This window comes from Tympanuchus pallidicinctus, unplaced genomic scaffold (genome assembly GCF_026119805.1).
Source record: "Tympanuchus pallidicinctus isolate F22 unplaced genomic scaffold, pur_lepc_1.0 scaffold8, whole genome shotgun sequence".
Lineage (NCBI taxonomy): Eukaryota > Metazoa > Chordata > Aves > Galliformes > Phasianidae > Tympanuchus > Tympanuchus pallidicinctus.
In genome coordinates this window covers 10854278-10875173 of record NW_026294802.1, presented here as the reverse complement: position 1 = coordinate 10875173, position 20896 = coordinate 10854278, and the positions used below count along the sequence as shown (strand labels likewise).

General features: G+C 42.8%; 2 protein-coding genes across 4 annotated transcripts in view; both read right to left on the bottom strand.

Moving 5' to 3' along the window:
- Positions 1 to 10469, bottom strand: part of RIC8B (RIC8 guanine nucleotide exchange factor B) — a 34052-nt gene extending 23583 nt beyond the window's left edge. Inside the window, exons 1-2 of one of the 3 annotated variants that reach the window (XM_052668598.1) lie at positions 10325 to 10469; positions 8247 to 8294 (exon numbers count right to left, since the gene is read on the bottom strand). In XM_052668598.1, coding sequence (XP_052524558.1) covers positions 8247 to 8294; positions 10325 to 10414 — 138 coding nt within the window. In that variant the 5' untranslated portion in view covers positions 10415 to 10469. Of the gene's footprint in view, positions 1 to 916; positions 1057 to 5031; positions 5174 to 8246; positions 8295 to 10324 lie in introns of those variants that run through there. The other 2 variants (XM_052668599.1, XM_052668597.1) reach the window with 2 other exon arrangements.
- A 4758-nt stretch (positions 10470 to 15227) lies between these two features.
- The window catches only part of RFX4 (regulatory factor X4), a 91943-nt gene continuing 86274 nt past the window's right edge, over positions 15228 to 20896 (bottom strand). The window contains exon 18 of the mRNA XM_052668593.1: positions 15228 to 16716. Coding sequence (XP_052524553.1) covers positions 16444 to 16716 — 273 coding nt within the window. The 3' untranslated portion in view covers positions 15228 to 16443. The remainder of the gene's footprint in view (positions 16717 to 20896) is intronic.

Sequence of the window (20896 nt, the reverse complement as noted above, 5' to 3'; positions counted from 1 at the left end):
GCTGTGGGAGGGATCCCAAAGGGAACCAAACTCTCACCAACTCACCATGGACATGGAAGCCTTACCTCCCTCCATACGTTTGAAGGCTATCCTTGCAATTTAAGTAAAGGTTACAAAAACCATCACCTTATGACTTCAAACCTTTGTGAAACTCAGCAGTAGAAGATTCTTACCTATGATTAATTTCAACTATGGGATTAATTGTAACAAAGATAGATACTGAACTGATAAAAAAACTGAAAGATAGATACTGAACTGAAAACAAAAGTGATGTTTTGTTATTTAGCAACGAACTTAAAAGTTGGGGAAAAAAAAAATCTGAATGTTTGTATGTTACTTCATTCCCTACATCTTCCTGAAGCTTTGGCTGTATAAAAGATTCCATGATATAAGCAAGGATAGAGGTTCTTTTTAAAAGCAAGACTTCTATGCATACTACATTAATAACTAAACCATGCCACACTTTGGAACAAGTGTGTACATATATATATATCTTAGATCTTAAATTTTATTTATTTTATATATAAGAACATATATATATATATAAAAAATAGATATGTACATATATTATATAGATAGATATAGATATAAATATAGATATAGATCTTATATATATATATATGGTCTATATATATATATACATATAAGATCTAAGACTTGTGGAGTAGAAATCTTAAGAATTCTCCAGAGTTAGACTCTAGCAAGCTACCAAGAGCAATTTTAAAGGAACCAGCATACAGCTTCTTGCTTGCACTGCTTTTGGTATCAGGATCCCAAGTGCCAACTGGAGTTTTGGAAAACTTAGAGGATCTGAAACTGGTTGAAGAATTATTCACAGTAACTTCTGAAGCAAGGGAACAAAACTCACTCTATCACTGAATTGCCTTGGAGACAACCAAAACCAAAAGCCACATACCACAGTTTCTGCTTTCTTGATGGTGTAAAGATTGTGCAGATATGAGAAACAGAAAAGGAGAGAGCACAATCACCCTTTTCATTTTCTTCAGATGGTGCTTTTCCCCTTCCCTCACCTCTTTCACATTAGCATGGCATAACCTAATGGGCACAAATGTTATTTACTTGGTTTAAAACGAAAGCAAGTGAACGAATCCAATCAGTAAGGCACCCCCTCCCCTTCCCATAATATATTACAACTGCCCATGTTTCAGGGGCTTGCTGCTATCCATTAAACTACAAGTTTAACTTTTGCTCCCAGAATGTAGCTGCAACTTTCACAAGCTGTGATTTGCTCATCTACACATAAACAAGGTAGTTTTCAGTCTTTTCAAACTTTTTTTTTTTTTACAGTTATAAAATAAATTCACTTCTCTAAAACTCAAGAGTTCTCAGCTTTCGGGCTAATGGTGAGGTGAAGAAAGAGCAATACATAGAACTCCTTTCATCCATGCTGCAGCATAAGTAATATTTACACATTTCAGAATTTTACTGAGTGTTGAAATACAAAGCCCAGAAACAGCCATTGGTCATCTGGCCTTGACAAGCATTCATCCATTCTGCTCCTTTCTCCCGACAGCATAAATGCTTTAAGAAGTAACGCGGTCCTACACAGAAAGCAACACCATGAGATGCAGGAGATCTGCATTTTCTTCCTTGCTCAGCCATACACCTGGTATGTGGCTTTGGCCAAAGAAGTATCATTGCTTTACTTCCACATCACCATTTCTGTTTACAGGCTAAGTCAAATTATATTTTTTAAAGCAATCACTGTTCAGCAGAGGTACTTCTCATTGGGTGCTTATATTTTCCTGGCTTGATCTCAGTTGGCAACAATAGATGTTAATGAAAATTTGAGCACTTCACAGTTTTGCTCTTTGGTCCAATGGTGCCTGGATGTGAGGTCCTTTTTCATCTCCTCTTTGTCTTTGAAGCAGACATCTATAAAGTACACTCGACCTATGGCCACTTTGATGCCACTACGTCAGACAAATTTACTGTAGCTTTTCAGTATCAATAATGTGTTAATGAGAAAATTCAACTATTTTCAACTATTCTCCTTTGCTTCTTCCCCTCTGGCAAATCATTCTCTTCTCTCACCGTGCCTTTGGATTAAAATAGAAACAAAGCAACACGCTTTCCATCCAGGAAGTACCCAAATCCAAGCAAACAGTACTGCTTTACTGAATTAAAAATTTAATTTAGACAGAGATTATTCAATCCTAGAGAAGCTGCAATTCAAAGGTGAATGAGAGCTCTGCTAAACACCACAGAAATGTAATGCTCTCAATTCTTATTTTCTACACTTTTATTTTGTAGTTTGCCATGGATTCTGTAAGTACCAGAAGAGTTATGCTTATCACTCACATTTAAAGCAAGGAAAAAAAAGTATGTTTCTTCTTTCCATTTTCCACTTTCCTTAGCAGCAGTGCATATTCCTAAGAGAAGTGCCAGAAGAGTCCATCAAGAATTAAAATTCTACAGTAGCAGAACACAGGAAACGTGTCTGATTTTATAACATCTTCACTTATTTTCAGGTGAAGTGTTCTTAGGACTTCTTTGTGTATTCCAAGGTATAAACACAACCACCTTGACAGAACAGGAGCAATACCACACGCGGAGCAACATGAGCACAGCAGATGTATTTTGTTCTTTTTTTTTTGTTAACCATACTTGAGCTTAAAAACAAAACAATGTTAGTTTTTTAAGGACACAGAATGGAATTAGTCCTCCTCACCCCTCTTTGAGAGCTGAGAAATAAAAGTGACAGACACTACAGTGAGCGTATGCTTACTGCCTTAGCACTGGTGAACCAGAAGCTGCAATGCCTTTGGCTTTAACAAAGATTATGAGGTCAGAGCACACGATGTTCCCATTTTCCTAAATACATGGCATGTGGCACCAAGTCACACTTTCCTCGTCCTGCACTGGTTGGAATCATTCTAGCTCACCTTCATCTTCCGAAACATGGTTTTCATAATTTTCAAATCTCAGTTTAAGTTCTCTCTGAAGCTCAATAGAAGCACATAATTCAACCTACTTCTGCAGCTATTTGGTGACAAAGATGTTCCCAAGCAAATGCACCTATTCAACCAGTCACACAGCTCTGCTATTGCTAACCTCATTTGAACTGCTGTCTGTTCCTCATACTTATCTCCTATGTTGCTATAAGCATGAAGATTCACAGCACATCTACACATGCAGATAAAAAACATTAGCAAGAACTATGACAAACTGGATGTGAGTTTTCAAAGCTGTAGGTCTGTGTAGCTCTCCTTGTTATTCAGAAGTTTCCTTTAAAACAAAAGTGTTTCTCACGTGACACAAAATTATTTTATGGTTTTTTTCTGTTAAATTTTCACTAGACTACTAAAAAAAAGCATTGTAGAGAAATGATGCTTTTGGCAAATCAGAGCTAAGATTTCAGGATCAGAGAGGCATAGCAAGGAACTGCTTACTAAGAAGTTGGCTGATCATTTCTGCTAAGAGAAGCAACATTAAAATAATAAGTTAATCATTTTATTTTGCCATTATGTTTCAGAGTCAGTCATCCAAGGCATTAAGAAAGTAAGCTTAAGTGTATCTGAAATGATTCCATGTTTCATTTTCTTAGGAAGCCAGGACAGTATCATCTAATGCTTAAATCCAAATGTGCTGAATGAAGAGAGATCTAGATAACCTTCTCTGAGAAGGCCATACCAATTTTTGCCTGGCCTTTGCCGATAAGACTCCTGTAGGGGAGAGTGTACACTTATACTCCTTGGGAATTCAGTCAGCTTCACTTCGAAATCTCATCGTTCAGCCTGTGCTGACAGCAGGAGGTTGGCCTCTTTGACAGAGGCTTAAGTTGCAGGACTGAGCATTTGAGCCCAGCTGGGTGGCACTCCATAAGTAAGGTCAGATAAGTAAGGTCAGGAGCGTACGCTATAAATGGTGCTGTCAAGAACCAAACCAGGTGTGTCCTTCATCTGTCACAGAGAGGCGAGGTGAAATTTGACAAAGATGCACTCATACAGCCCTGCTTTTCTCCCTCTCGAAAAGGGAGAGGGAAAGCCCTGTTCAGCTGTAATCCGGTAGTTAAAGAAGGGTTTTAAAGGAGAGATGAGTTTCACTGGCCTAACATAAAACGTAAGACAAGTTAAAAAGAGAAGAATGCTGAGTGGGACAAGGCAGAACCAGAAGGAATTGGAACAAATCCTTATCACTAATAAAGGACACTTTGTAACTTTTTCCTTACAGACTGGTGCTCCCTTAAGAGATTTCAGAGAAGTCAGAACAATTAATACGGAGATACCACAGCACACCCACAAGAGAGCCTAAGCTTAATATTTTTATAGGAATCTCACCAGCAAACTTTAAAAGCTTGCACTGAAGTTACTGGGAGCAAAGCAGCTCCATTTGTCTTTGTGCCTGCAGGATCCTTCAGACCTCCCAGAAGTGTCAGAGTGCCAACAATACTGTCTATCAACAAGGTTGGTTTTTTATATTACATATGACAGCATCTTGCTACATCAACATACTTCACCGCTTCCATCCTTCCAAAGTTCAAATGCAGTACAGCCCCAGCCTTAAGGAATCTCTCAACATCGTGAATTTAAGCAGCAGGGAGAGTCCCACAGCACAGTTGTGGATTTAGCATCATCGACTCCGACACCTTTAAAACCTTCAGCAGTGTGAGGAGACTGTTCAGGAAATTTTTGTCCACTACAGAAGGCTTCAGTTTCAGATCTATTATGCTCAAACTCAACCTGAGCAATAAGTTATGAACACACAGAGATATTCCGACCTGAGATTTGTATGTCACAAGGCTGACCCAACAACACAACAACAGGAGAAGAGCTGTCAAACTGATTATCAACATTTCCATCCTGTTTTTGTAATGCGAAAACCAAGTGCTTCAAGTAACACCAGTGGTGAAGCAGACAAAATGTAAGAGGAAATACATAAATGCCCTATAATTTCAGGTAAGAATATAGCTCATGAATAATGCTCTTACATTTGGCTGCTGCTTGCTTTTTCTTTTTTCCCCTCTCAAATTCAGCATCTTTAACCAATTTAAAAGCCAGCCTTGCTTACCACCTTGGACAGATTAACCCTGTTCCATCGTCCAGTGAAACGACGCTTAGCTCCTTCCAGCTGCATGCCCTGGTTAAGCAGGAAGTCAGTGCTGCCAGAAGTTTCCAGGCCACAACCCTGTGATTCTCTTGCCACTGTAGGTCTGCAAAGAGCACAAGAAAGCTACTACTCCACAAGCAGGAGTTGGGCCTGTCAAGGTAGAAATGACAGAACAAAGCCAATCCTATTTGCTCCACTATTTAAATGAAGAGGAGGTGGTTCTAAGGAAAACTTTCCTTTTTGTATGAGGCCAAGCAGCAGTCACCCAGGATGCCTGCTGTACCACACACACACCAGGCCTGAGACTCCTCCCCAGGTTTCCAGAAATATACCTGCTGGAGCTTATAGCACAGGCCAACACAGAGACATAATCATTAAACAAAACACAACCAGGACAGCTTCTATCAATACAAGATAGTAGAACACAAGCTTGTAGTGCCCAGCGGCTATGTCCAGATGGATTTGCTCATCAACCATAACAGCCTTGCCTCATTCTACCCTCAAAAAGGGACAACCCACTTTCCTGCAGGAGCTCAGCATCACAAACTGGCTGCCAATTTAACCAACGTATAGCCTAAAGGATCAGATTCAACAGCCATGTCACAACTGCACAGCCAAACAAAACTTTTGCTGGCTGACCCATCCAGTCTCTGTAATCAAGTCGTAATTCTGACCTCACTCTTTCATATTTCACAGCATATCACTGCATGTGGGGCGTTCTTTCTCTAACAGCATCAACTATGAAACAGCATAAATCTCAGGTGCACCCACACTGTATACAACTACACTACAGACAACCTTAAAAGCTTAAAATCACAGCTGAGCTGCGTGATGAGGCAGAGGAAAAAAAAAAAAAATCAAATATGCACTACATCACTGTTTCAATATTCTGACTTCAGTATGGATTGTGACTCTTCCTCTAAACTCTCCTCTGCTGCAATGGTTTTAATAATTAATATTAATGATCTCTTAATTCCTGTTGTTCCCTCGTTACCACTTTCTCAACCTAGACATACTCTCCTCCTCATTGCAAAATAAGGTGGAAGGGGTGATGAAGAATGAAGACAAACACATTAGGAGATCAAGATCCCTCCTGCATTCCACAGATTTAAAAGTAAAGTCACCCACATTACTAAAGGTCAGAAAGGTCAGCTTTGAGTAAAGCCAAACATTTAATAATTGCATGTATGTTTTCTGAGGCTTTAGAACCATAGAGTTTTTCAGTGGCATCTCTTCAAAGGTCTCTGCTGTGGTTTAGCCCAGCAGGTAGCTGAACACCACACTGCCATTCATCCACTCACACCCCCAGGTGGGATGGGGGAGAGAATTAGAAACAAAATAGAACTCATGGGTTGAGATAGAAGCCATTTACTAAAGCAGAAAAGGAAAATGGAAATAGAAATGCTATGATTATATAGCTGCAATGCACTTACCACCCATCAACCAACAGCCAACAACAACACAACTGCCTGCCCACCAGCAACACGGTGCCTCACTGTCTGCCAACCAACCTCCAGCAGCCCCCAAGCACCAGCCACGTCCCCAGCCAACGCACCACAGCTTTACAGCCTTCTCCTTGATGTCCCAAGGTGTGGAACGATTGCCTGCCTAATTCAGGCCACCTGCCCTGGCTCTGCCCCACTGAATGGGGCACCCAACCAAAGCACTGGTGTCCTATAACTCTATTTCAGCTGGAACCAGATGGGTTTTTTTATCATCTACTTCTTAGAGAATGACGAGGGTGGATTCAAGAACAAAACGACACAACTAATGCAGCTTTTCATTACCATGCATGGACAAGCAAAAGCTGCCCTAATGCACCTCGTTAAAGACACTTTTAATTAAGAAAGTAACAGTACAGAAACAAACTTATGCAAAAAAACCAACCATTTTTTAGTACAGAACTGTTGAGCCCATTTACTATCTTGAATATTCCTTGATGACCTCTGTTGAGCCTTAAACTAATGTCAAAGAAAGAACAGTTTGCCCCCAAAACATGCAGGCGTTTAGCCGATTTAAGTTAAAATTCTATCAAGTGCTTTCAAAATACTTCTTATCAAGCTAGAAACCATAACCAACTACAGCAACAGGCTTAGGGCACTGAATAAAACATTACTGGCCTTTATGTCTACCTGTACAACACTCAGCTTACAAACACATAGGCTTGATAGTTTTGTCATACTGGCTATCGCTCAACTATAGCATTCAATATTGATTAAAACTTCCAAAAGTAGGTGTTGCCCACAAAAATAATACCATAACTTTGCTTTTTAACACAGATCTAAATCCAAACCAAGACAGTGACACAAACCAACAGTGAAAAAAATATGACATCTCATTAAGTCCACAATAGCTGTTCTCTGAAATACAGAGAAGAAAGCATGAAAGGATACCGTCAGGGAGCTCCCAGGTTTGTGAAACAAACCTGTCCTACAGGAACACTGCGGGGAAGACTTCTACACAACATCTGTTCTTGTTTTACTTTGATTTACGAGAGACAACAGCAGCACATACCGTAGTTCAGTACTGCTTTTTGTTGAACCACACACTTGAAGGCCTTCTTTTAGTTTGAGTTGATTCTTGGGCACAAGTCATCTGTGCCATTAAGAACCGTAAGCTAGGATTGCTGCACGCAATGCTCATGGTTTGTCATTACATATTATGTCATGAAGATAACAGGGGGTGGCAGTCAAGGGCAGCTGATGTCTTAAACACAAAGATGCGAGTGAATCTCATGGGAGCTGACATGTTAGGCCCTCACAAACCAGCACAGCTCCAAGCTACAAAACAAACATTTCCCACCTAGGCAGCCTCACACACTCAGCATGTGATCTGATGATGACAGCTTCCCTTGGAGGAACACTCTTCTGCAGCACTGTCTCCCTTACAGTTTCACAGCTCTACATTTATCCCTTTATCTCAACACCTACTACTCAACTATCTAACGTAGGCAAGAAATACTGGGATACTGCTACCTGCTGAAAGGAGAGAAAACAAAAATGTCTTGAAAAATTTTTGTATCTTTATTTTTCTTCCACCAAACGTGGACTCCAGGAAATCCCTTATGGGCTTCTCCATTACTACTTCATTTGAGACAGAGATGATTGTTGGAGTTTTTGTTTCCCTTTGTTGTACTTCTAAGAGCATGAATGGATTCAACAGCCTATTTTACTTACCTTTCTTTTATCTTCATCTGCTGGATCAAATCTGAAAACGGCTCGATTCTGTTTAAAAAAGAAATTACATTTGTTATGCATGAACATCAGTGTCAAGATACAAAACTTTAAAGGTTTGATTAAAACCAGTCTCAGCTAAAGAGAGCAGCCACATCAGCGTGCTTTTCACACTCCACCCAACAGCAAAGGCTTTTCAAGTGTCTCCAACCAACAGCTTCAGTTACCTCGATGCTGGTGCACAACAGCAATAATAAGAATTAATGACATTGAAGAACTTCTAAGCAAAAGGTGGCAGGAATCATTGAATGGTTTGAATTGGAAGGGACCCCAAGGATCAAGCTCCAACCCTCCCAGCCACAAACAGGGCTACCAACCTCCCTATCTAATATAGACCAGCCTGACCAGGATCTCATCCAACCTGGCCTTGAACACCTCCAGGGACGGGGCATCCACAGCCTCTCTGGGCAGCCTGTTCCAGCACCTCACCACTCCCACAGGAAAGAACTTCTCCCTGACATCCAACCTAAATCTTTCCTCCTTAAGCTTAAAACCATTCCCCCTTGTCCTATCACAATCTACCCAAGTGAAAAGTTGATTACTGTCCTTTTTTATAGTCCTCTTTTAAATACTGGAAGGCTACAAAGAGGTCTTTCTGCAGCCCTCTCTTCTCCAGGCTGAATAAGCCCAGCTCCCTCAGACTGTCTTTGTAGGAGAGGTGCTTCAGCTCTAAATAAGTTCCTTTTTGGCACGAGGCTCCCAACACCACCAGTGAACCACAGAAGTTTAGGAAGACACCAACCAAGGGCAGCTAACAAGGACTGATGAGCAGTTAACCAAGAGAAGATTAACAAGAGTGGAATAATAAGAGAAGGAACAGAAATTTGAAATAACTGCAAATGGGCCAGAGGTGCTTCCCTATTGAGTTCTCTTGGCTTTTCTATAGCCCCCTGTACCTTAAAACTACATTTACCAGTCCTCCTCAGTGAAAGCATAGTTTATTGCTTAAGAAGACTAAGAAACAGAAGGAAGACCTGGAAGCTGGAGTACTATGCCCAATCTTTGCTGCCCTCCCCCCAGCAATCTATCTTAGCCATTAACATTGCACATACATAGATGTAGGAAGTGTTAGGGCAAAACTCTGAACAAGAAACACATTAAGGTGAAACATCATGCTGAGATCCACTTCAAAAGAAGCACCGAGCCACACACAACTCCAGAAATCTGTTTAAAAAGCCAGAAATCCCTGAGCAGGAAGTGTGCCAGCTCTCACTGTCTTTGAGAATTCCACCTAAGCCCAAAAACTCATTTGGGGAAGCTCCTGTGAAGGTACAGAACACAGTGCAGCAAGCACAAGAAGTGATGCGTGCACATAGATGCTTTCTAACAGCTTTTAACATAGGGTCACTTCAGAGAATAAACACAGGAGATCGAAGGTTCCCTAAACTGAGCCTCTTGCAGTGCCTTAGAAGTCTAAGAGCTAGATCAGATGAGCCCAGCAGACTCCAGAGTAACAGTCCGTCAGAGGCAGCACCCTTTGGATGCTGCCATCTCCACCATTGGACCTCACCCAGCAATACAATGATGCACGTCAGATTTTTCCCCTCACCTCAGCAATGGGAATGAGAGAATCACAGAACGGCTTGGATTGGAAAAGACCTCAAGGATCATCAAGCTCCAATCCCCCCGCCGCACGCAGGGAACCTTGAACAAAAAAGCGTAACGTTCGTTCCTGTAACAAAGCCCTGAATTCCAGCAGACACCCAGCTGGACACGGCCGCGTTCGGATCACACCCGGAGCCAAACTCCGGGCCAGCAGCGGGTGGGTGGGAGGCCGACAGGGCGGCTCAGTCCCCGCACAGCAGCGGGAACGGACCGGGGGAGCGCGGCGTCGGGCGGAGGCACTCCGGGGCTGCCCCCAAGCCTCCGCCGAGGGCTACGTGCCGGGCAGGCCGCAGGACAGCCCTCGTGTTGCGCGCACAGCGGAAAAGCAGAGCGAGACAGCGGCTCCGCCGGGCAGAGCTCTGGGCGTGGCGGCGGGCACCGCCCGGCTCCCTTCTCCTCCACCCTCAGCCCGTTACCTCCTCGTTGTACCGCAGCAGGGCCCGCTCCGCGGCCTCGGCGGCTCCGCCGTGCCCCTGCACGGCCTCCAGCACCGCGCCCAGCTCCATGGCCGCCGACACCGGCGGCCGCCGCACCCGACCTCCTGCCCCGCGCCCCCTGACGCCACGTGACGTAACGCTACGCGATGTGACGCGACGCGACGCTCGCCGTGGAAACAGTCCTGACTGGCAGGCAGTGCCCGAACGCTATTGGCCGCTAGCAGGAGGCGCCCGCACCCCAGCGCCCTCCTATTGGCTGCCTTCCTATTCGCCCCGTCCGGCCCCCCGAAGAGGACTACGCCTCCCGGCATGCTAAGCGGGGCGGCGCTGCGGTGCGCGGAGGGCTTCTTGCTGCGCGGCATGATGGGTATTGTAGGCCGCAGGCAGCCCCGACGGCGCCTGGCGAGAAGGGCGGTAGAGCGAGATATGGAGTGTGGGTTGGAGACCCGCAGGCCGCCCGGTTATCCAGCGATACAAAATCTGACACGCAGCCTCCTCGCTAGGCTTGTCCTCATCCTGCCTGCCTCTGTGCTATCTGCTCCTTCAGTGCTACAAAGCAAACAACCTGCCCCAGTGTAGGCAGCTGCCTTCTCTCAGGCAGGAGCATTTCATGGCGCCTTTGCTGCACCTGCTCCATGCCCAGCGGTGGCTGCTCCAGTGCACGACGGCTGCAGGGTAGCCTCTCTGCATGAGGGTGGAAGGGCCCCTTTACCCACCTGCCCTGTGCAAAATGGCGCCCGCTGCCAGTCTGAGCCCACAGGCTGAGTGTCCCTGGGCCATTGCAGGGCAAAGTCTACATCTGGTCCCCGAAGTGGGGCTTCATCATTACATTTGAGAGCAAAACAAAACCCACGTGAGCTGGAGGATGAAGGCAGTGCACCCCCTGGGGTTTGTAGGCCCACACACCACCAGGCCCACGTGTCCCTTCTGTGAGACAGCACAACTGCCTTCCCCAGACCACCTGTCTGTCCTCTCATGGGGGCTTGACATACTCTCTACAGGGTGTTCACGTGGGTGTGAGAAAGCAGAAGGTGTGGGGTTGAGATCCCAGTGTCTCTTCACTGTTGGGTTTTGCTCTGGAGATCTGGGAGGGCAGAGTGGGCCAACACCACACGCTGGGTGAGAGTCTGCAGTGTCTGCGCGCAGGTTGGCTACATCTCTACAGAGCACTACAAACTCCAGGTTTGAGCAACGTTAAGAAGTTAAGAAGATGGGCTTATTTCTATTGTCAAAGTGCCCTATTGTCAAAATCCACTGTTTGGATAGATGAAAGTAATATACTGAAGTTGCTACTGAAAAAGTAGCAAAATCACAGAATCACAGAATGGCCAGGGTTGGAAGGGGCCTCAAGGATCATGAATCTCCAACTCCCCTGCCACAGTCAGGGTCACCAACCTCCCCGTTTGATACCAGACCAGGCTGCCCAGGGCCCCATCCAACCTGGCCTTGAACACCTCCAGGGACGGGGCAGCCATAACCTCTCTGGGCAGCCTGTTCCAGCACCTCACCACTCCCACAGTAAAGAACTTCCTCCTGACATCCAACCTAAATCTTCCCTCCCTCAACTTAAAACCATTTCCCCCTGTCCTGCTGTTATCTACCCTTTCAAAGAGTTGATTCCCCTCCTGTTTGTAGGCTCCCTTTAGGTACTGAAAGGCTGCCATGAGGTCACCCCACAGCTTTCTTTTCTCTAGGCTGACCCTCAGCCTGTCTTCATAGGGGATGTGCTCCAGTCCCCTGATCTTTGTGGCTCAAATCCAGTTTGAAGTGTGCATCTATTTTTTTTTTGGAAGCAAGACCATGTGTATATATTAATGAAGTTTCTGGAAGAAACTTAGTCAAAGTAATCCTTTGCTTGTTTGATTTACTGTTCTATTACAAAGCATGAGCCTGCTTAGATTTACTTCACAGCATAGTAAAATATTCATTTCATTTGTACATGGTCAATTGGAATCTTTTTACTAATTAAAAAAAAAAATGCCCACAACTAAAAAAATAAAGGCTAAAAAACTGTTACTGAACCTTTAAAGGCACATTGTTATTCATCATTGCTGCATTTTGGTTTCCACTTTAGGCAGCATATGAAGGATTAGGATTTCAGTGAAAGAGGGGGATGGAATAAATTGCATCCTCTACCAAAGAACTGCCAGACCTTTTCAAATGAGTGCATACCGTGAGCCCTTCCCATGTTAGTCAGCTTTATCTAAACCTTCCAAAGCAATGTCTGCCCCTGAATTTCATGGGTTTCAGGGTCAGTCACAACAGAATTGTGAGGCTGGGGAGGTCAGAGGCCATTTTTGTCAAAGGGTAGTGACCTTAGCAGCAAGAGGTAGCCTGACAAAAACAGGATTCATGCCTGTGAATGGAGTTCTCACTGCTCTTCCCCCGCTGAGTCTTTTTTCTATCTGGTAATGAAAAATCTTGAAGAATTGTAGTGGATTTTTATATGCATACATACATGTTTGTGTGTATATAGCTATATAAATATACAGATACGTTACACGTGTTAGTTATGCTATAATACATCTTATATTGGATCTATTACATATATATTTTCTTATATTTTGGACTATGAAAAAATAAAATAATGCATGAACACGTTGGAAAACGTGAGAAAAGAGAAAACCAACAAAGAAAAAAAGAAAAAAGAGAAAGAGAAAGAATAAGAAAGAGGAAGGAAGTAAGAAAGGAAGGGAAAGGAAAGAAGGAAGGAAGAGAAGAGAGGAGAGGGAAAGTAAAAGGAAGGAAAGGGAAAAGAAGGGAAAGGAAAGGATGGGAAGGAAAAAGAAAAGGAGAAAAATAGAAAGGAAGAAAGCAGGAGAAAGAGATAACAAGTTTGAATATCTTGGCATGTGGTATGAAAACTAAAGAAAAATCTGCACCTTGCATATTTACTCCCTTTACACATAAATATTTGGCTAGGCAAGAAACATCAGTTTGAGTAACCATGGTCAAGGGAAAGGCTTAATTTACAGTCTCCAGTCTCCAACTCAGGAGGTTTGGCGATTTGTACTAGGATGATTTAAGAGATTCCTGCCCATAACCAACCATTCTATCCAGAGGCTATCGTCCTCTCTTGAGCCACCACTCTTCACAGCCTGGTATACACCCCTGTGACCTGAAAGCTGTGGTGGTTTATATTAATATGATGGGCTCTGACCTGCAGTGGTCAAGGAGGGGGCCCACTTTCCCTTGCAGAGCTGCTGACACAGATGGTGATGGTGACCTTTGCAGAGCTGTGCTCGGTGATCTATATATTGCTCCACATGAATGTCCAGTTTAAATTTCAAAGCCCTCCTTAGGAAATTGTTCAAAGGTAGCTGAAAGCATATGTTCAGACTCCTGTGGCATCCAAAGTATACGTATATTTTTAAAGACAAACTGCGGGGATCCTTTTGCAGATTTAAAAATCCAAGCTCTGATTGATGGTGAAAAGGACAGTTCCGTGGGTTTTTCTTGATTACAGAACGTTGTGATGCTGCTGTTGGTCAGAATTCCCTTTCCCACCACTTTGCACGTGGTGTTACAGTTCTCCACTCATAAATCCTGCATTGTTTCTGGTACTGACACATGTTCAGTATCCATCCTCCTTCCTGAACAACCTCCCTGACATCTCCGATGCTCTTCAAGGCGAGTTAATTGAGTTCCAGCTTTTGAGTTCATGGTAACTCCTGCCCACAAATGTCTCGTCAATGCATCCAGTCCTTGGAGAGAGCATGGCAGGCTGTGGTCAGCATTCCTTCAGGTAACTGGAGATTAATGGAGTGTTCCAATGATAGGAACTAAATGAAGGCATTCTGGTGGGTTTGTTGGATGTGAAGCTATGCAGAGATTCGGAATTCAATTAGGAAGATAAAGTGCATTTTTTCATTCTAGTGACTGCCTTTTCCATATTCATTTCTCGTAGTCTTGATGAGGCAATTATTTCTTTGCTTGTTAGTAATTAATAGGTCAGAATCAGTGCTTTGATGTAAGCACCTTCAAAAAAAAAAAAAAAAAAAAGCAAAGAAGGACTTTGGTCTCAAGCAGAATAAAACTCTAGCTGCTAAAGATAGGCTATTAAATCTTCCCAGTGTGACTTACCTTCTTCATGTGTGGATAGTTTTGCCTGAAGGTAGCTTGAATGAGATTAAATAGATCCTAGAAACAATGTCTTCTGTCCTGCCCTCACTTACTGAAAGTGAAGAGTGAGTGTATATTAGGTAATAACACCAGGTTACACGAAGAGAATTTCAGAAGGTCTGTGACACTTAGGAAACAAGATTTTCATCGGGTACCTAAAGGTGGAGATAGGCTCCTGCTATGCTTCTGATAACGTACCAGGACCTTGACTGAATGTTTAAGAGACTGAACAGTTGCTAAACCTCATCTGGAACACTCTTTGTCCCTCAATTCTTGAAGATTTCCAATTCATTCCTGTAGTTACTTTACATCCCAAATGCTCACTAGCATACACACTGATTGAATACGCAATATCTGACCAGCTTGCCACTTTATTTGCTCATCTAAGGAAGATGAAATTTCCCATTTCCAGTATTCCAGTGGCAACATGTTTGTTGTAAGTTACAGTAAAGAAAATAAAATAGAATATCTTACCTGCCTGGGTGGATATCCAGACTTAGGTGAGCAACAGTAGCAGGATATGAACCAAACAATATAAAGCCATCACCTGGCAAATGGAATGGAGCGGCCTGTAGCTGGAAGCACAGGTGGAGGACTGCTCACGTGCAGTTGGTTATACATGTTCACAAGTCATTTGCTGGGTAAAAAAATACATTGTCACTTGTAGGATTTTTTGAAGGTTTGCAGCTTCTGTATGTAAGTAAATTAAAATGGTATCTATTCAATTTCAAGAACTTTATTTGAGCATGAAAATCCCTCATATATCTTGCACAACTGTACAAACACTTATGTCCATTTTAGGCATAAATGTGGTTATTATCAGACTGAGTGCTATCAAAGATTTTATTTACAAAACAATTGCTAAAATGTCTGATGTCGTATCTCCATTTATTTATTTCTTACCCATAGGGTAATAAGTCCACCACAGTTGCTTGGTGCATTTTATAATACAGAAGAAAAAGCTATGTTAATAAAATCTAACAAAAACTCACAAATAGCTACAAATCTGACAGAAAATGTCTAAGAAAAGTTCTCCCCAAAATACAATACATTTTTCCACACATACACAGTACAGAATAAGTTCAAAGGCACAGCTTTGAATTTTGCTTTTGTAGAAGTTATCACCACATGAAGGAATTGAGGGAATATTTTCATATCTGTCAATAGGTAATCAAATGAATATTCGTGTTTGCATTGTCTTTTTTACATAGTTGCTTCATATCATCACATTTAACATATGTGGCTCTGAATCCAATATCTTCCCAGTCCCCAAGTCCATTCTTAACGTTGTCATTACTGACCAGAGAAGTTAGATTTTTTTTTCCAGATTGTGCAAACTTAACACAAATACATATACAATAATAGTCAAATTAAGGCAGTGTATAATTCAATGCTACACGTGTTTTCTTCTCTTTTGTAGAGTTACTGGATCAACAGAAAGGTGCATCAACATACAAAGTTAGGTTGTAAACTGAAATCTACACAACACATGTCTTTTAAGGAGCCAGGTAGAAGTGATGCAAGCAAATGACGACTTGGCAGAATTGTTTTTAAGAAATGCACTGAAAGCTTAAAAGAAGAACAGATGTCAGAGTTCTGCTGAGAGTGAATTTCCTGTCTTTAACACAAATCATAAATATATTCCATTCCAGTACTAAGACTCATTAATATTTGTCAATAAGAGGGGGGGCAATGGCTCACCGACATTGACATCACACTGGGTTGGCCCACATGCCAGAATTAGAAAAGGCACAGATTGGCCTAAAAAGATGTCTAAAATAGCACAGAAATGCTTTTCGGCTACAGGAACATTCAGTCATACTGGTCTGCAATCTGCCCACGTTATGAACTACATTTATCTTCCCAGCATCTTTTCCATCTTCACCTCCCTTCAGGAACGTCCGCGTAAAGTCCCACATAACATCAAGTTTGTACAACTCTTTTAAGTATACGGGCCTCACTGGTGCCAGTCATTTTCATTTAGCCCAACCTGTGGTGGCTTCCCCATTGATGTAGGCGAAGCCGGGAAAGTGTTGCATGTGCTCATACTCAGAATTTCTGCGCGTAGTCAGAGGGGTGTACATGTCACTAGAATTGCCGTATCTTGTAGAGTGCATGGGGGGGCTCGTGTAGCAGGAGTTCGCAGCCGGCACCTCTGGCCAGCGAGGAGTCACTGGGGTGGGATGCAGCCTTGGAGTACTGCTCATCAAACAGGGCTCCATTCTTGACGTTGGGCTGTTGAAAGGGTACTACGACAAAGGAGAAAAATGAAGAGTTATTTATCACGTACTTAATTTTAAAGTAAGGGCTGGTTGGAGACAGGACAAGGGGAAATGGCCGGAAACTGCAGCATAGGAAGTTCCACACAAATGTGCGCAAGAACTTCTTTACAGTGAGGTGACGGAGCACTGGAACAGGCTGCCCAGGGAGGTGGTGGAGTCTCCTTCTCTGGAGATGTTCAAGACCTGCCTGGACGCCTACCTGTGTGACCTGGGAACCTGCTTTGGCAGGGGGGTTGGACTCAGTGCTCTCTGGAGGTCCCTTCCAACCCCTATGATTCTGTGTCTGCATCTGTGTATCACATATCCTTGTTTAGCATAAATAAAATTGCATGATTGAGCAGCCCTCCAAAACCTTTATGATACTAAAGGTAGAATATCATATAACAAGTGCCCAAAGTCAAACCAAAATATGAGAGGGAGTTTTGTAAAGGAGTCACAACATTTCCCCCTCCCTGGAAATATTCAGGGCCAGTCTGGATGGGGCTTTGAGCAACCAGGTCTGGAGGGGGTGTCCCTGCCTGTAGCAGGGAGATTGGAACTACATGATCTTAAAGGTCCCTTCCAAGCCTAACCATACAATGATCCTATGGTTTAAATACTGAAGAGCTAGCTACTGGCAGGTGTATCTGGCGGCAGAGAAATAAATTGAATTTGTCTAATATTTTCCTCACAACTGAGAAAGTTGCTATACAGTAAAAATAAAACAAACCAAAATAAAAAAACAGCGTTAATTGTTCTGAGTCCCGGTCATTCAAATAGCTTTTGAGGGAGGAGAGCAAAAGTATCTTTATTACTGGAAAGGTGCCTCCTTCCCTTTCAAATGTTCACAAGCCACCCTGCCAGTTTCTGGAGAAGAATACTATGGTCTGGCCTCAGAGCGGGCAGCTAATTGGAGAACTTACAAAAAGAGACACGCAGAAGAAGAATCTCTCTATTTCCCAGCTGTTCACAGTGACAGTTGGAAAGTAGAATCCAAACAAGTTTGACAAATACCTCCCACTAAGGAGAAGATGTGCTGAGGATAAGGATAAGCAAGAAAACAGAGAACAGCATTTTCTCCCTGTAGTCACAGGCTGTCCAACCAAGAGGAAGAAAACTGTGCTTATAAGTATTTGCTTAATGTGTATTTATTTATTGCCTGTCTTAAAGGAGTGAATTATCTGTGCTCTGCTTAAGAAATAGCTTTCCCTGCTTTGCCCTTATATTATCCATCTGCACTGCGGAGATGGTGAGGATCCCTGTTCCCTTTGACCAGCTGTGTATCTTTACATCTTCTACTTTTTACACCTACTAGGCAAGATGGTTTCTAGTCGCCCCAGATGGACACAGTGAGCATAACAGAACTGGGGTGAATGGATCCACAAACACAGGACTGTACCTTTTAGACAGAAAGTGTTGTAATTTTAAGTTTCATTATACTGGATTGTTTGAAGCTGTGGCATTTCCTTATTACGCTGTCACCAGAGTAGCCACCTCTCCTGCATCTGACTCTTAGAACACTTACAAAATACATGCTAAAGCTTTGTATAGCTGGGGACTGTAAAACTACTTCCCCATATTTTGGGTGGCTGTGGGAAGAGCTGCTGGAGGTGTTCAACAGAGGGAGATGGCAGTGATTCCCAAGAGGCCTCATTACATTACTCCACTGCCGGATGCGGGTGGCATTAATCAGTTGCATGTGTGGGTCCCCGAGGCAATTACAGCAATGTCTCCATGAGGAGTTTCTGCTGACTCCCTTCAGACCACAGCCAAGAAAGCAGCCCTGCCTTGGCAAATGTATTTGAACAGCTCAAAAGCCACATGCTGGCCACTCCTAATTAAGTAGGAGAAAGAGAAGACTATTTTTGACCGATATACTGCAGTTTGCGATTTAGCATATTCCACTGTGTCCTGCAGAGACAGACCAGTTAGCAGATGAGGGGGAAGAAATCAAAGTTGTACACTGCACTATTTAGCATATACAGCACATCACCTGTGCAGTCAGCTGCTGAAGAAGGCTAGTAAATGGCAGCACCATACTGGAATGTCAAAACTACAACTAGAACTGCTAATACAGATATTAGAATAAGCTGTATTGGCAACACTGTCAACATGTCTGTACAAGATCATCTAAATTTCCATCCTCAACCCACTGAGAGGCTTTTCAGTAGAAAAGTTCGACAGAGCTTAGGCACTGACTGCAGAAAGCTTTATATTCCCTTCCAGAAGAATCAGTTTTCATACTTCTTGAGGGTTTAGAATCTTCTGCACAAGATAAAACTTGCCAGTACCCAGCAATAATGAAACACAAGGTTTTACATAAGGAGATATGAATTTAGGATCATGGTTCTCTTTTTAACTCAATATGATAAAGACAGGACACTGTCAAGAAACAATCAACCTGCGAATATTCTGAGTAAACAGAAGTGGTTCCAGAAAAAGTTGAATAATTTTCATATTTTATCTCCTGGAAGAATAGTTGATGGATTTAGAATGCAGACATGAACAGGCAATATGTTGAAGTCACTGTCATGCTTGTGCCTGCTGACCACCTTCATCAGAACATCTTGATGAGCAAAACTTCTGCCATAACAAATTCAGGGAGAACAACTTGTCACGTGATTTGCTATAGCTTCAGAGTCCGATTTGTCTCACCTAACTTTAGTGGTCAGAAAGTCAGGCATCTAAGAACAGTGAGTCATCTGTGTTCTGTCTGCAGCCTCCAGGACAGTTTATCAAACCTCAATTTGTGAAGCCTAAATATTGAGAACAACAGAGGAGTGATCTTTAGAAGATGGCTCTTTCCTTCCTGCTGCAGCCCATTAGTTTTTAGGTTATACTGGTGTATGGGGTTGACTGGTGTTAAGTGAAAGTCCCTTTTTCATAGCTGTTGACTCCACAGATCCTGGCAGATCTCATATGCTGGGAAATGTTCAACTGTGTACAAAGTGATTTGTGATTGTAGACGATAGGAGCCGAGACCAGGGTCTAGTACTGGGGGGAAAAAAAATCAAAAAACACCCACAACAAAATATACCATACAAAATAATACATTTGTTCTTTTCTGAATGTCATCTGTGGAGGTGCAAGACGTGGGCCAAGCTAGAAACACTTTGACTTCAGTAGTGTTTTACTTGAAAACAATTGCACTGATCTTTGCTTTTCTTACCCATTGATCTATACCCTAAATCACTGAATTTTTGTATTAAGTAGTATGTTTAGAAAGAGTTTAATCTATACTTATTCCATAGTACTTAAACGATTCTCTCATCCCTTCCCAATGCAACAACTGATTTGCTCCGTTAACCATAACAGAACGCTTTGCTCTCCTGACTTGGTGCAATTTTCCCTTGTTGTTGTGGCTTTCAGAATAGAGGAATTACTTGCTTTCATACCCCCTTAAACATGCCCCAGCTTCAGCTGGGGCTTACGTTTACTGCTTATATTTACTGGGGCTTATATTTTGTAGAGCGTGAAACGTCAATATATCTACAAAAAAACCCAAAATGAATGGTAGGGACATGGATCGCCTGGTTGTACATGACTTTATGTGGAGAAGCAATCTAATGTTTTCTAGGTAGTTTGGACACACAAAAACTGTGCTGTTTTGGGATTGAAACCTTGGCTCCCAGAATGAACTTCAGGATGCACTGAAAGGAAAGATAATTCCCTTCCTATTTGCAGTCAAGAGACCATGTTGAGACTTGTAGAAGGCAGAGCTAATGGCTGTGCATAAGGGGACAGGATACAGTGCTCTGCTTTTCCCCCTCATCAGGCTCACCCGACGCAGCTGTGTTTATGAATGTGTCATGACTGTAAAAGGAATAATTGCTTGAAAATAACATGGACTCTAAATATCTAGTATTTGACAATAAATTCTGTTATGACTGAATGCAAGACGGAAAGTTTTGTAATGGTAGGTCAGCTAATCGCAAATGAGTCAGTGACTCCTTTTTCCCTACAGTGAAGAGACTATTGAAAGACAATATTTTTAAAGTACTCATTGGCCCCTGCCTGACTATTAACTCACCCAATGAAGCATCTATTCAGCCTTGTTGGAGTGTCCAAAGCATCGCCATCTGGGCGGATGCCTGCCCATGCTGCCTGAATCACCTTTCACACTCTACATCCGGTTCAATGAAGAGTGCTTAAGCATGCTGAACTCAAA